Consider the following 14,979-nt stretch of genomic DNA (forward strand, 5'->3'; position numbering starts at 1 on the left):
AAACTTTGCCAAGACTTCAGTTGACTCAGTCAGTGTTATATCATACACTGTATGTCTTGGATCTATGCAATATCTTGTGATCTCCACACTAGTAGTAACTTCCTGGTGTATATCAGGAGGAGCAACACCTATGAGGATGTAGAGGCTGTTGATGTGAGTAGGCTTAAGGCATCCTGTAATATAGCAGCAGACAATGTCAAGTAGAGGGTCTAGCTTCCTTGCGTGAGGGGATCTTGCCAACATTGCAAAGGCATATTCAGCAGAGAAGCAGCAAAGTGACAGTGCTGTTGGATCAGATTGGACATGTCTGCACCTCACTTTTATGTAAACAACTTGCTGAGAATGTTGTTTGGTATGCTAACCTTGGGTTCAGTTTTCTTGATGTGAGCTCTAAAGAAGAGTATGTGGTCAAGAATAACATCAAGATATTCAGGATTTATGGAATAAGTAAGTTTCATATCAAGTCCTCTGATGTTGAGTTCACGTTTGGCCTCTCAGTTTTTGAGATGGAATGCACTGACTTGGCATCTTAGTCACTGGCTAAGCACCTAGAACTAGTAGATAAAGCACTAAGCCAGCTTTTGCTAGCAGAAGCCTCTTCTGCAGGAACAGACTATTTTCTTTATTTCAATTTATTCAACTAGTTCAGTTCAATGACTAATTCATACAAAATTAAATTGGCAGTTGAAAAAGCAGAAAAGTTTGTTTTCCTCTTCCAACCTATGAATTAAAAACTAGGTATGAGAGAATGAGATCTACTAGTTCTAAAATCTTGACAACATGGTGACCAGAAGTAATCTGTTCAACTTCCTAACTACAAAAAAGTAAGTCCTTTGTTTAATAAATCAATTAGTTTTAAATGCAAATCAGGTTTTGATAAACTCATACTTTTTTTCTTGTGCATCCAGTACATTTAAGGGAGTTTTATTTAGCTAATAAAAGTCACATTTTAAAATGCCAGTTTTGTGCATTTTTAATTGAATTTGACTTTTCATCTAACTAGAGCTTGACAGAAATCAAGTAAAAAAATAATCTAGTAAATAAATGATAATTTTCTAATGCAATAAACAATGTAAAAATTAAGAATCTGAATAAATGTAAAATTAAGCTATATAATTGCTTAAATGTGTATAGCTATAGCATATCCTCCTGGTTAGCAAAAAGAAGCACCAAATCTAGTGTAAAACCAATATGTTTTAATGGTTACGGATCCAATCAGAAGTCAACCTCTCTAGCAAAATAACTAAAAAGTACAAATGCAAAACAGATTAAAAGTGATGCTTTAAATTAAGATTTCTCACTTGCTGATTTAAATCATGACTGAAATTGATGATTTTAAATTGCTCTAATTTAAATCAATCCACTCTGCTTGAAGATAGGTGCCTTCAGTGATAGGAGAGGTCAAAATTTAAGCAATTTCTTCCAAGTGCTTCCTCTTTCCATTTAACACCTCCTTCATTTTACTTGTAATGATCTTGAGCCACTACTTTTCATCCAGGTTCCCACTCATTTGCTGTGTCAGCAAATAAAAAGCATTAAGAGTTTGGTGAGGTGAAAGATCTGGATAGCCTCATCTGCATATTGATGGCACTGAACTCTATAGTTTTTATTCACTTTCAGCAGGCTCACATATATAATAGTAAAATGAGAAGACTGAGCCCCATGGGATTCTGCAGGTGCAGGCTCTCAGAAGGGTAGCTGTCCATCAGAACTCTGACACAGCTGAGCAAAATGAACTGACAGCTTAAAATGCCTTTTTCCATTCCTGACATGTTCTATAGCACTTCATGTAACAATGGCACATAGCCAATCTGCAACAGCTAGCAGCAAACATCTCCAGTGGCTGGTGATGGGATACTAGATGGGGAGGAATCGGAGTTACTACAGAGAATTTTTTCCCAGGTGTCTGGCAGTTAATTCTTGACCACATGCTCAGGGTTCTAACTGAAGGGTCTATTTGGGGTCAGGAAGGAATTTTCCCTCAGGTCAGATTGGCAGAGACCCTGGGGTTTTTTTGCCTTCCTCTGCAGCACGGTGCTTGGGTGACTTGCAGGTTTAAACTAGTGTAAATGGTGGATTCTCTGTAACATGAAGTCTTTAAACCCCGATTTGAGGATTTCAGTAACTCAACCAGAGACTAGGGGTCTATTACAGGAGTGGGTGGGTGAGGTTCTGTGACCTGAAATTGCAGATCAGACTAGCTGATCAAGATGGTCCCTTCTGACTTTAAAGTCTATGAGTCTATAAGAACATAAGAACGGCCATACTGGGTCAGACCAAAGGTCCATCCAGCCCAGTATCCTGTCTACCGACAGTGGCCAACGCCAGGTGCCCCAGAGGGAGTGACCCTAACAGGTAATGATTAAGTGATCTCTCTCCTGCCATCCATCTCCACCCTCTGACAAACAGAGGCTAGGGACACCATTCCTTACCCACCCTGGCTAATAGCCATTAATGGACGTAACCTTTATGAATTTATCTAGTTCTCTTTTAAACCCTGTTATAGTCCTAGCCTTCACAACCTCCTCAGGCAAGGAGTTCCACAGGTTGACTATGTGCTGTGTGTGAAGAACTTCCTTTCATTTGTTTTAAACCTGCTGCCCATTAATTTCATTTGGTGGCCCCTAGTTCTTATATTATGGGAACAAGTAAATAACTTTTCCTTATTCACTTTCTCCACACCACTCATGATTTTATATACCTTTATCATATCCCCCCTTAGTCTCCTCTTTTCCAAACTGAAAAGTCCTAGCCTCTTTAATCTCTCCTCATATGGGACACGTTCCAAACCCCTAATCATTTTAGTTGCCCTTTTCTGAACTTTTTCTAATGCCAGTATATCTTTTTTGAGATGAGGAGACCACATCTGTACGCAGTATTCAAGATGTGGGCATACCATGGATTTATATAAGGGCAATAAGATATTCTCCGTCTTATTCCTCTATTCCTTTTTTAATGATTCCTAACATCCTGTTTGCTTTTTTGACTGCTGCTGCACACTGCGTGGACGTCTTCAGAGAACTATCCACGATGACTCCAAGATCTCTTTCCTGATTAGTTGTAGCTAAACTAGCCCCCATCATATTGAATGTATAGTTGGGGTTATTTTTTCCAATGTGCATTACTTTACATTTATCCACATTAAATTTCATTTGCCATTTTGTTGCCCAATCACTTAGTTTTGTGAGATCTTTTTAAGTTCTTCAGTCTGCTTTGGTCTTAACTATCTTGAGCACTTTAGAATTATCTGCAAACTTTGCTACCTCACTGTTCACCCCTTTTTCCAGATCATTTATGAATAAGTTGAATAGGATTGGTCCTAGGACTGACCCTTGGGGAACACCACTAGTTACCCCTCTCCATTCTGAAAATGTACCATTTATTCCCACCCTTTGTTCCCTGTCTTTTAACCAATTCTCAATCCATGAAAGGATCTTCCCTATTATCCCATGACAACTTAATTTACGTAAGAGCCTTTGGTGAGGGACCTTGTCAAAGGCTTTCTGGAAATCTAAATACTGTACACTATGTCCACTGGATCCCCCTTGTCCACATGTTTGTTGACCCCCTCAAAGAACTCTAATAGATTAGTAAGACATGATTTCCCTTTACAGAAACCATGCTGACTTTTGCCCAACAAGTTATGTTCTTCTATGTGTCTGATCATTTTATTCTTTACTATTGTTTCAACTAATTTGCCCGGTACTGACGTTAGACTTACCGGTCTGTAATTGCCGGGATCACCTCTAGAGCCCTTTTTAAATATTGGCATTACATTAGCTATCTTCCAGTCATTGGGTACAGAAGCTGATTTAAAGGACAGGTTACAAACCATAGTTAATAGTTCCGCAATTTCACATTTGATTTCTTACAGAACTCTTGGGTGAATGCCATCTGGTCCAGGTGACTTGTTACTGTTAAGTTTATCCATTAATTCCAAAACCTCCTCTAGTGACACTTCAATCTGTGACAATTCCTCAGATTTATCACCTACAAAGGACGGCTCACGTTTGGGAATCTCCCTAACATCCTCAGCCGTGAAGACTGAAGCAAAGAATTCAAGACTGAAGCAAAGAATATGTCCGATGTTACTGAAGGTCCCCAGTGTATACACCAGTATGAGTATGGATGGATGTTTAACCTCTATCCATTGTCCTAAAGAAAATTTTTCAGAGCTACAAATGAAGCCTTTGTACTGCTTCCATGTCAGTAAAAGAATTGGAAAGGGTCTAGAATATTTAAAGAGGATGTTACTGGAGTTGACCTGCCATCACGGTCTCAATTACTTTATAAAGAGAGATTAACAGCTGGGAGGTAATGAATGAAATCTTTGGCAATAAGTGATGGTTTCTGGAGATCAGCCTGGTTATAGTGTATTTAAGGCTTACAATTGCATGCCCCCATCATCTGCCTATATAGATATTAAAACCATGCTTTATCACAATAGTATGCAAGTTTTGTCCGAAGGCAATTAGTCTTCTATGTGGTGTTGATTTCCCCATGCCTTGTCAACCTTTGCTTGCTGGATTACACTAAACTCCATTAGATGAAAGACAGCACAATATCCCCCTTCTGCTCAGACTATTACTATAAACCTAGAGAGACTCTTTCATGCAATCAAATCTTTTCTGTATAAAAAAAATGGATGAAAGCTCATCACAATGGAAGATATAATTTTTTATTATTTTTAAAGAGAATTTTAGTGATAGTGAAAGCTAGCATACTGACAATTCCAAAGATGGAAATCTTCTATTACTAACAGAAGAGTCACAGAATGTGCAAAGACTGTGCAAAATACCATCACATTGCCCTACCAGTGTGCTTCAATAAAGATCTGGATAAATAACCTCCATGGATAAGAGTATTCCAAATTTCCATTTCCATTCAATCTTTGGCTCATCTTCTGAGAATGGATACAACTATGACGTATTCACCTGTCTGCTAGGAGAAAAAAAACTCCACCAACTTGTTTCATATAAACCACTCAATTAACGGTAATCAGACAGAAATTGATCTGTTGATTATACTAGATACATGGTAATGATTTTATATAGAAAATTTCTCATCTGCTGCATGTTGGGGAAGTTGAAAAATACAAAGCCTAAACAAATTAGACTGAATGTTTGGGCGCTAGATCTTGTAAAAAAACTTAAAAAATAGAAATCTGAGTTTCTCCAAAACTTAGTCATGCAGTTCAGTTTGAACAGATAGACTCAATAACCCAGTTGTGGTGATTGATGATGCTACTGCACTTTTTTCAAGAGTAAACATGTTACCTTTGGTGTACAGATTCCCCAGTAAGCTTTGCTTGGAGAAGTTATTTTTCACTTTCTCACCTATTGCAAGTCGTGTCAACAACACAGAACGGCTGCCATGTTTTTCTTCATAGTGGCTAAATGATGTATTTTATTTACACACAAACACGCACACAAACAGATACACACAGTTTGTAAAGCACAATTTTCTCATGGTCAGAAAGTGCTTTACATAAATCGAAAGTTATTCTGTGATTACTAAAGGGGTGGATATATATATACACAAAATGCAATAGGGGTTTCTCTGAAGAAACTAAAGACAGCTTCTGTAATTAGTCCTCGCATTCAGAGCAGAAATATTCCATTGGCTTTTTATGAGACAGAATCTCTGCATACTGCACTAAACTGTGTCTAAGATGCCTGTCACTGTGTTGTCTAAGTAACACTCCAGATGGTGAAGGGTTATCCACTGAAGTTGCTTTCAGCTTGCTTTAAAGAAAGCTCTGAATCACCTCTGTGTTAATGACCTCAGAAGTAACTAATTTTGTGTTAAGAAATTTCCTGATGGAGCAGTAAGATTAGAACAATGCAAAAACCCAGCTTAGCAAAAGGCAGTTTCTGAGTCTGCCTTCCCTCACAATTGTGGGGGAAGTGTTTGAGATGTTCAAACTGCTGCCTTAACCCTGAAACTCTGCAAAAGCCACCCCAAAAATATGAGATAAAGGGTATATTTATGACATGCATGTTACTTTAATTTATTTCCATGAGCAGTCAGTGGTAGACATGTTCAAATATTTCAGTTATTAACTATGTCGCACTCTAACGGCTGAAGATCTAAAGAGAAAATGTAAATCCTGTGTTTCTGAAGCAGTTCTGTTGTCTAGGCTGCAGGTTAATACTTAAATGTGTGTGTGTTTATTTACAGGGTCACAGATAACAAACAGAACATTAACTATAGATGAGTGGCTTGTGAAGAAACTTATTTTGATTTTCTTGAAAAGACAATACCAAATTATTTTCTGATGGAAGTTCCACCTCAGAAACATAAAAAGAAAATTTCTTTAACAGTTTTATCCTTTTCCATGTGGCAAACAATTCATTTCAAACTCTCCCCATATTTCTAAAAGTCAACATAACATTTGATTAGATTCCTTGTTTGTGAACCATTTAAACAGATTTATTCATTGCTATTATGAAGGCATCAAAAGCCACATGAAAACTGTATATATAAACAGTGACTGATGTAAAAAAAAAAAAAAAATCTCTAAAAGCAGTGGTTTTGTGGATATTTTCCCCTTAAAAGGGAGATTATTTGGATTCTGAGGCTCCCTTGAACCAAATTTTGGAAGTTCTAAGGTAACTCAAATTCTGTGCCCTATGTTCTCTGAACTGTGTCCCTGTAGCAGGTCTTACCTAGTCTAGCTTCAGGCTCTACCACTATCTCAATTTACCTTCTGTCTTTCAAACAAAAACTACATCTGATGTTTTAACAAAACACCTCTGCTTCTGATTTGGTTTATTAGCATAAAACAACATTCAAACTTCCAGCCCTCTTCCTCAGGATCAATTAGTTCTTTCAATCGACAGTGGGCTTCAGTATCCACACAACCCGCCTTCTAGGCTCAAAAGACTTTCTAGTCCTTTAGCAGAGCTTCCCCTTCCTTACAGTAGGGCTACCATATGTCCCGATTTCCCCGGACATGTCCGGCTTTTCGGTCTATAAATAGCCGTCCGGGGGGGATTTTTAAAAATCTAAAAATGTCCGGGATTTCCCCCCGGTCGGCTATTTATAGACAGAAAAGCGGCGGCCAAGCGCCGCTGGGCACCCAAAGCCCCTTCCCGGCTCCCCCCGTCCCCTGCAGCCTTACCACGCTGTCCGGCCCCACAGCTGTCTTCCCCCTCCTCCACTCCCCTGAACGCTCCGCCCACCTGCTCCTCCCCCTCCCCTGCTTCCTGCGAATCAGATCTTCGCGGGAAGTCTGAAAAGAAGCAGGGGCAGGCGGGCAGCAGCAGGTAAGCTGGGGCGGGGGGGACGCGAGGAGGAGAGCTCTGGGGAGGCGCGGCCCTGGCCGAGCGGCTCCCTCTGGCCCGAGCTGAGCGGCGCCCGGCGGCCCCAGCGGCTCCGGCCCAGCTCGGGCCCCAGCAGCTCCAGCCCCAGGACGGCGACCCCGGTTCCGGCCGAGCACCCCCGGCCCGGCCCGGCTTGGGCCCCAGCAGCGCCGGCCCGGCTCGGGCCCCAGCAGCGCCAGCCCTGGTTCCGGCCGAGCGCGTCGGCCCAGCCCCGGCCGAGCACCTCCGGCCCGGCCCCAAGCCCCGCAACCCCGGCCAGAGTGCAGCCCGATTCCTGGGCTCTTTAAAGCTGGCCCTGGTCAGGGGACAGGGAGGGGGGGGTTGGATGGGTCGGGAGTTTGGGGGGGGCTGTCAGGGGGGGCAGGGGTGTGGAGAGGGGTTGGGACAGTCAGGGACAGGGAGCAGGGGGGGTTAGATGGGTCTGGGGGGGCTGTCAGGGGGGCAAGGGTGTGGAGAGGGGTTGGGACAGTCAGGGACAGGGAGCGGGGGGGTTAGATGGGTCTGGGGTTCTGGGGGGGCTGTCAGGGGGGCCGGGGTGTGAATATGGGGTGGGGGTGTGGATAAGGGTCGGGGCAGTCAGGGGACAGGTAGGATCGTAGGGGGTTCTCAGGAGGGGGCAGTCAGGGGACAAGAAGCAGGGTGGCTTAGCTGGGGGTGGGGTCCTAGGGGGCAGTTAGTGGCAGGGGTCCCAGGAGGGGGCAGTCAGGGGACAAGGAGCGGGGGAGGGTTGGGGGTTCTGAGGGGGGCAATCAGGTGGTGGGAAGTGGGAGGGAGTGGATGGGGGCGGGGCTAGAGCGGGGCTCCTCCCCCCCCTCCCAGTGTCCTCTTTTTTGCTTGTGGAAATATGGTAACCCTACTTATAGCCCTGCCTCCAGTTTGCAGTCCTTTGCAGCCCTTATAGCCTGGCTTCTCACCCAGCAGGCTCCTGCTTCTTGTAGGTGTTTCAGCTGAGGCTTATCCCTCAACAGGCCCCGATCCTTGCCAGTCTCTCTCCTAGGCCTTCTGCCTACGAGCTCTGGGGAGTCATCACCTGTCTTCTTCCCATCAGGCTCTCTCTCCTTGAACTCTTTCTGACTGAACATAGGCTGCTTTCATATTCCCCAACAGGTCCAGCTTTTAGTAACATGACTCCCATCATGTGACCCCTTGACTCATTCCTTTCACCTGGGAAGGCAGGATTCATGTAGCACAGGCTGAACCCCAAATTCTTTAAAATAGGGTTACCATATTTAAAGTTTTAAAAAAGAGGACACTCCACGGGGCCCTAGCCCCGCCCCGGCCCCAACTCCGCCCTTTCCCCAAAGTCCCCGCCCCAACTCCGCCCCCTCCCCTGAGTGCCCCGCATTCCCCCTCCTCCCTCCCAGCCACGCGAAACAGCTGCCCGAGCGCTACCGGCTTCACGGTTTGCCGGGCAGCCCCCAGACCTCCAGACCCTGCGCCCCCGGCCGGGTGCTTCCCCTCCCGGGCTCCGGCTGCGTTGGGGAAGCGCCCGACCGGGGGTGCAGTGGGTCTGGAGGTCTGGGGGCTGCCCGGCAAACCGTGAAGCCAGTAGCACTCGGGCAGCTCAGCTCTTCAGCTGCACAGAGCTGAGGTGTCAGGGGGGAGCAGCAGCAGCCGCCGCAGCGGGGAATCCGCCTGCAGCTCGCAGCCTGCCGGAGCCGCTCAAGTAAGCAGGGGACTGGAGCAGGGATGCCGGCATTTTCCCGGACATGTTCGGCTTTTTGGCAATTCCCCCCGGACGGGGATTTGAGGACCAAAAAGCCGGACATGTCTGGGAAAATCCGGACGTATGGTAACCCTATTTAAAATTGCCAGCTCACGCTGTGACACTCTCCCTAAACCCAACACTGCTATTTCCATGAAGGAATGTCAACAATGGGGGAAAGACACAAAAAGGACCCCCGTGACTATTCTTACTGAACCCAGCTCTGAATTTTTCCCAGAAAGGTCACACTCACCCTGCTGCCCCTGCGGCGTTTGTGAGATGATAAACTGTGCTGGCTGCAAGCTGGTTGTTGGATGCACCAACACAAACTGTTGCAGGTTGAGATTCTGCTGTTGGAGCTGCTGCAGGTGCTGCAAATCCTTAATGAAATAAAGAGGTGTGCATTAATCATTCAAATCAGTCACAACTCCTAAAACATTAGAAATATCTAGGACTTTTCTCCTAGCACTGGGAGATAAAAGGGGATCTAGCACCAGCATGCTAGCTACTGAATAACTTAGTTTTTTCTTTCATTTCTAAAACAGAGTAACCATTACAAGTGCTTCATTGGCATACCTGGAACTGCACACAACAGTTTACTAAATGCCCCAGTAAACGACGTCCAACATTGTAAAAAATTAGCAGCATTTATATAAGGTTATGGGTCTGTTAGCACTTCCATGGTCAAACTTCTGCTTTTCTGAGGTTTGCAGAATCTGCCATCACTTACAGATGAAATAAGGGTTTAGTCTGGGAACTAGACTAGTCTGGGGTGCAGGGGGTTGTTTAGTTTTTTAAACACAAATTTTAAGAAATCTGGAATGGCTATTTTTTGAGTTACAGGAAGGCAAAAAGAAAACAAAACTAGAATTTGTTAGTTTGCACTTTGATCGTTAAATATTGGACAGAGTTAATCCATAAAGTGGACTAATCTATTTGAGTAGTTTAAAACAAAATTGCTTAGGTTACTATAGCAGGTATGATAGACATACCTGTAGTTAAGGCTCAAGAAAAACACTTTCAACTATTATGATTCCTGTGTTTTCATTTACTCATTCATTTTGCAGGGTGAAGATTTTGCTGGTTAGTCTCTGCCTGAATAGGAATTTTTGAGGAATATCTCTTGACCTGTTCGAGCTGGAGTGTGAAAACATACAATATAGCTGCTTTAAAAAAAAAAAAAAATCTAGCTTCATTTTCTCTTTTATTTCAACAGTGATACACTAAAAGCAACTGAAGTTAGAAAGTTGAAGCCTGGCATGCAGATAGCCAAGAGGCATACTGCTGACCTTCTAAATGATTTCTGTTATTGATCTCATCATTACTAGACTGCCTTTTAAGGATTAGTGCTTTTGCTGAGTTTGAAAACAAATTGCTTTTGATTCCACAAAGTTAAGAACATTTGAAAATTGAGTATTGAGCATGCAAAATAAATTTTATCATTACACTGAGAAGTATGCACTTTAAACATACATGCGATGTGTGGGTGTGCAAAACTCAGGAAGTGAGCATGTTCCAAAACTGCAACCTCCCACTTCTTGGCCAGCCTTCTTAGGGTACGTCTATACTACCTGCCAGATTGGCGGGTAGTGTTCCATGTATCGGGAATCAATTTATTGCATCTCGTCTGGACGTGATAAATCGATCCCCGAATCGACGCCCGTACTCCACCTTGGCAGGAGGAGTAAACGTAGTTGACGGGGGCGCCGTGGCAGTCGACTCGCCGCCGTGAGGATGGCCAGTTAAGTCGAACTAAGATACTTCGACTTCAGCTACGCGAATAGTGTAGCTGAAGTTGCGTATCTTAGTTTGAACCCCCCCGCTAGTGTAGCCCAGGCCTTATTGTCCCTTTGCCCATACCAGCATATAAGATTAATTGAAAATTGTTAAATTAAAAATAAAACAAAATCAAACCAAATTACAACCACAATTTGGGGGACGAAGGAACAAGAGTTCTTACAGATATTTTGTCAGCTGTGCACTTATAAGGCTATATACTTGTGCACTCATGGAAATGAGTTCCTAGTCTACATTACAAACACATCCTAGCCATCATTTGGCCAACTTGTTCTTGGTAAGTCAGCAAGTATGCAATTTACCAGTGAGGTAGATAAACACTAGTTGGCACTGACTAAATGATGCCTGTTATACAATTGTAGACTTTTACTGCAGTATTTAAATTGTGATCCCATTTTCACCACTTGCTTTCAGGAAATTCTGGAAGCACTGCAACCACCTCCTCTGGTTCTCTGCCAAGTTTGCTTGCTCCAATTTTGCCAGAGATTCAGTTCATTTCTGTCCTCATTTAATAAGGCTATGATATCCAGGAGTGCTGGTAAAAGAAAAATCTTTATTTCTTGGCCCCAGACACATGATATAGGTCAGGATAACATAAGGTTAAACCTTTGCCACATGACAGGGGTCAGTATCCAGGACTCCATTGGTTACTTTTACAGAAAGGAATAAGCAACTTGGAGAGAGCCTCAAGACCACTTGGGTGTGAGGAGCAGATGCAGGGGAAGGAGGAGGTGAAGAGTTACAAGGCGATGCAGGAAGCCAAAAACTCTTGGGAAAAGACACTCCAGGGGAAATAGAAATCAAGAGAGACCAAAGGATGGGAGGTCCTGGGAACTGAGAGAAATAGGACCCTCAATTAGGGGTGTTGGAGAGAATCTAGAGAAGGGGGTGTGGACAAAGGAGTGCAGGGAAACACCAGAAAAGAGAACAGGTAGCCCACCTCAGGGGAGTTGGGGAAGAACCAAGAACAGAGATCTCAGAAGTGGGGAGCATTACATTTAAGGAAAGAGTGGGAAGGAAGAGAACAAGGCAGACAGCACTGAATCCAAGAGGCAGAGAGGTAAGAAAACATATGGATTTATTTCTTGCCTATGCTATGAAATCTAGCAAGGGTGAGACTCAGTTAAAATATGGAAGCTCCTGTTGACATGGTTAACTTAAAACACTGTTCAGTCTCAGTGAAGACTGGAGTAAGCTGTGTTTAAACTACAGATCTGATTCTGAACTCGCACCAGTTTTACCCCAGTGTAACTCTACAGATGTCAGTGGAGTTACTTTTCATACACAAGTGTAAACCAGGCAGGACTCAAGCTCATCTTGTTCCCAAACTGCCCTACACCCTTCAACTAGACTACTGTACTTTGGGAACGTGGATTAACAGAGTTTAGCTTTGCAACTGTAGATGGGACCCAATTATATTTTCTATGTTCATCTCATGAAAAAATATATTAGGATGTTTGGGAGCCTGTGACTGCTCTTCTTTGCACCTCCCCACAGAGTGTATAGTAGTCACCTACTTTTTTTTGGCTGGCTATGATCTTGGATAAGATCTGTTAGGTCATGCAATCTCTTTCTCTGCAAGTGCAGGATTGTTCCCTACAGCATATACTCTATTTCTCCAATATAGCTTTAAAAGTTCCAAACAACAGGACTTCCAAAGCCTAATAAACTTTATGTCAGAGAGTTTGAGATATTTGGCATAAATTTTCCCTTTGACAATTAAATCTCATTCCGTCTAGCCTCATCTATCATGCTAGTTCCAGGTCTCACTCTAAATAATTCCTCTCCATCCTTGGCATTTAAACTCTTTACAATGTTTATAAATTTATCTCAGACATACAGGAATTTAAGGATGGGACAGAAAATGTATGTACTATTTTATAGTATGAACTCAGGTAATTTAAGACTGCATTATAATGCCAGGAGGAAGAGTTAAGGTTGCCCTTTCAATAGTAATTTCCACATTTCATCATTTTTGAATGCTTAATTGTGCAAACTTAAAGTTGCATTAAAACAGTATTTTTGGATTTAACTGTTTGGAAATCAGTTTACATAGTAACATTTGAATTGGCACAAAATCTGGAAACTGCACCAAACAAATCATATCAGTGGCCAATGTAGCAATGTCAGAAGTTGCACCGAAGTATGTGATTTGTAGTATTGTTCTATTCTTCTCTCTCTGCTCAAACACACACAGTAGTGATGATTTATTTATTATAATACTTGACAAGTTTCTTTTGTCATATGCCATTGGAGCCACTATGGTGCAGCTCTACATCATGGGAATGGCATAAAGAGCCAGCTATCATAAATCCAGGACAGGCAGTAACCTTGCAAACCACCAGAGGGTTAGGAGAGCATAGGTGAGAAATAGTCTTGCTTTGAGTCATCTTAGCTGAGAAGATAGAAACTTGATATAATCAGTGCCATTCTCCCAATCCTCCTCTTGGTAACTAACATCTTGGCTGAGCCTTCTTTGAACTGGGAACCTCACCCTAGCTATGTTGCTGGTAATGCTGGTTGGAAGAGCTTGCTGAAGAGATGTGCCTCTCGGACTCATTCAAATTCTGTCATTTATGTCTATTCCTAATGCAAGTATGTTTTATTTTTCAGGTAATTATAGCACTATTATAATTCTCACTTTAATGACTAAGTAAACAACCACTGATCATGTTTTCCTATTCAGGTCTCGTTTTTCTCTATGGCAAGTTTGTATTACATCAGCACGAGAACAACAAAAATTAGATGGGAAAAACACTTAGTAGGTCATCTAGTCTATCCAACCAGCCAACACGATGGTTTGTAGAGTATACAATTTATGATATTTTGTCAAATCTGATGCGACTTCCATCACTTCCTTTAGGAGACTATTCCATGACTACATAGATCTTGCCAGGATGAAGCTATTCCATCTGAAGTTCTCTGAGCTCCATACCATTACTCTTACTTATAACCCATGTACTAACCTAAATATTTCTCTCCCTATTTGACATTTATTTCATTCAAATGTTCACCACAGATCCCAACAGAAGATGAATAAAAGGCCCAGTATCTAGGTACTCAAAATTTGGTACAATTGTTAGTGGTACTTCTGCATCAGTTCAGCAGTAGCGCCAACAATCTTACCCACATCCCTGCAGTAGATTGCTTGTGTTGACTGCAGAGCACATTAAAGAAGGCATGCTTGTGCAATTAGTTAATTAAAATAAATACGGTAATCCCCCGGCTGCAGAAACCTGCCAGTTAATCAATTATTCAAGAATCATCAATTAAAACAAACAGTCGGCTATTTGGGTAATCAGCTCTGTGTTTACAATAGCAATGCAAATAAGCAAACCTGTGTGCTGTTTACAGATCAGTGTCAAGATGGAATGGAGAGCCTGGTCTCATCCATCTGCAACTGTAGAGGATACAAGTTTTCCACAGAGTCTCTCAACTATGCCCAACACAGGGCTGCACTTTCATCTTACCAGGAAGCCAAGGGTCAGACCTACATTTTTTAAAGAGGATAGAATGCAGTTAATTTATAATTACATACCAAAAATCTATGTTAAAAGAACATTAATTGTAAAGTCAACAGTCAGGAAATGCCAGAATTAAGATTGCCTGTGCAATCCAAATTCAATCCCCTGGTGTATATGCATTATGATACAGTCTTTACTTGCATGATCATATACTACTTCTTCCATAGGACTGCGGCCTTATTCAGTGCACAAGATGGACCGTGCTTGATTGATGAGCAGCTAGTCAATATTTTGTTTCCTCCTTGGTCAGTGTGTGGCTGAAGGTCTTATTTACTGCACACTATTCAAATCCTCCTCTAAACACAGAATTAATTTCTACAGGGGCTATTGTATTGTGCTCATCACTATAGCATTTAAGCACTTCACAAACTTGAATTTTTATAGCACCCCTGTAAAATGAGGTGGTGGTATTATCCACATTTATAGATGGGGAACTCAGGAACAAAGAGATTAAGGTAAAAAGGTACCCATCAATTTTTGGTACCCAATTTTAGATGCCTAGAACCTAATTTTTCAGAGTACCTAGCATTATATAGCACTTCACATGTTCAAAGCACAGTTCAGAGTTGCACCTGATGTTAATGGGAGTACTCAGCACTTCTATAAATCAGTCCCCATGATCGCAAGT

General features: G+C 42.5%; 1 protein-coding gene across 1 annotated transcript in view; it reads right to left on the reverse strand.

The window, feature by feature from the left end:
* Nucleotides 1-14,979, reverse strand: part of POU2F1 (POU class 2 homeobox 1) — a 102,755-nt gene that overhangs the window by 56,168 nt on the left and 31,608 nt on the right. Inside the window, exon 7 of the mRNA XM_065408319.1 lies at nucleotides 9,284-9,410. Coding sequence (XP_065264391.1) covers nucleotides 9,284-9,410 — 127 coding nt within the window. The remainder of the gene's footprint in view (nucleotides 1-9,283; nucleotides 9,411-14,979) is intronic.

Source organism: Emys orbicularis, chromosome 1 (genome assembly GCF_028017835.1).
Source record: "Emys orbicularis isolate rEmyOrb1 chromosome 1, rEmyOrb1.hap1, whole genome shotgun sequence".
Classification (NCBI taxonomy): Eukaryota; Metazoa; Chordata; order Testudines; family Emydidae; genus Emys; species Emys orbicularis.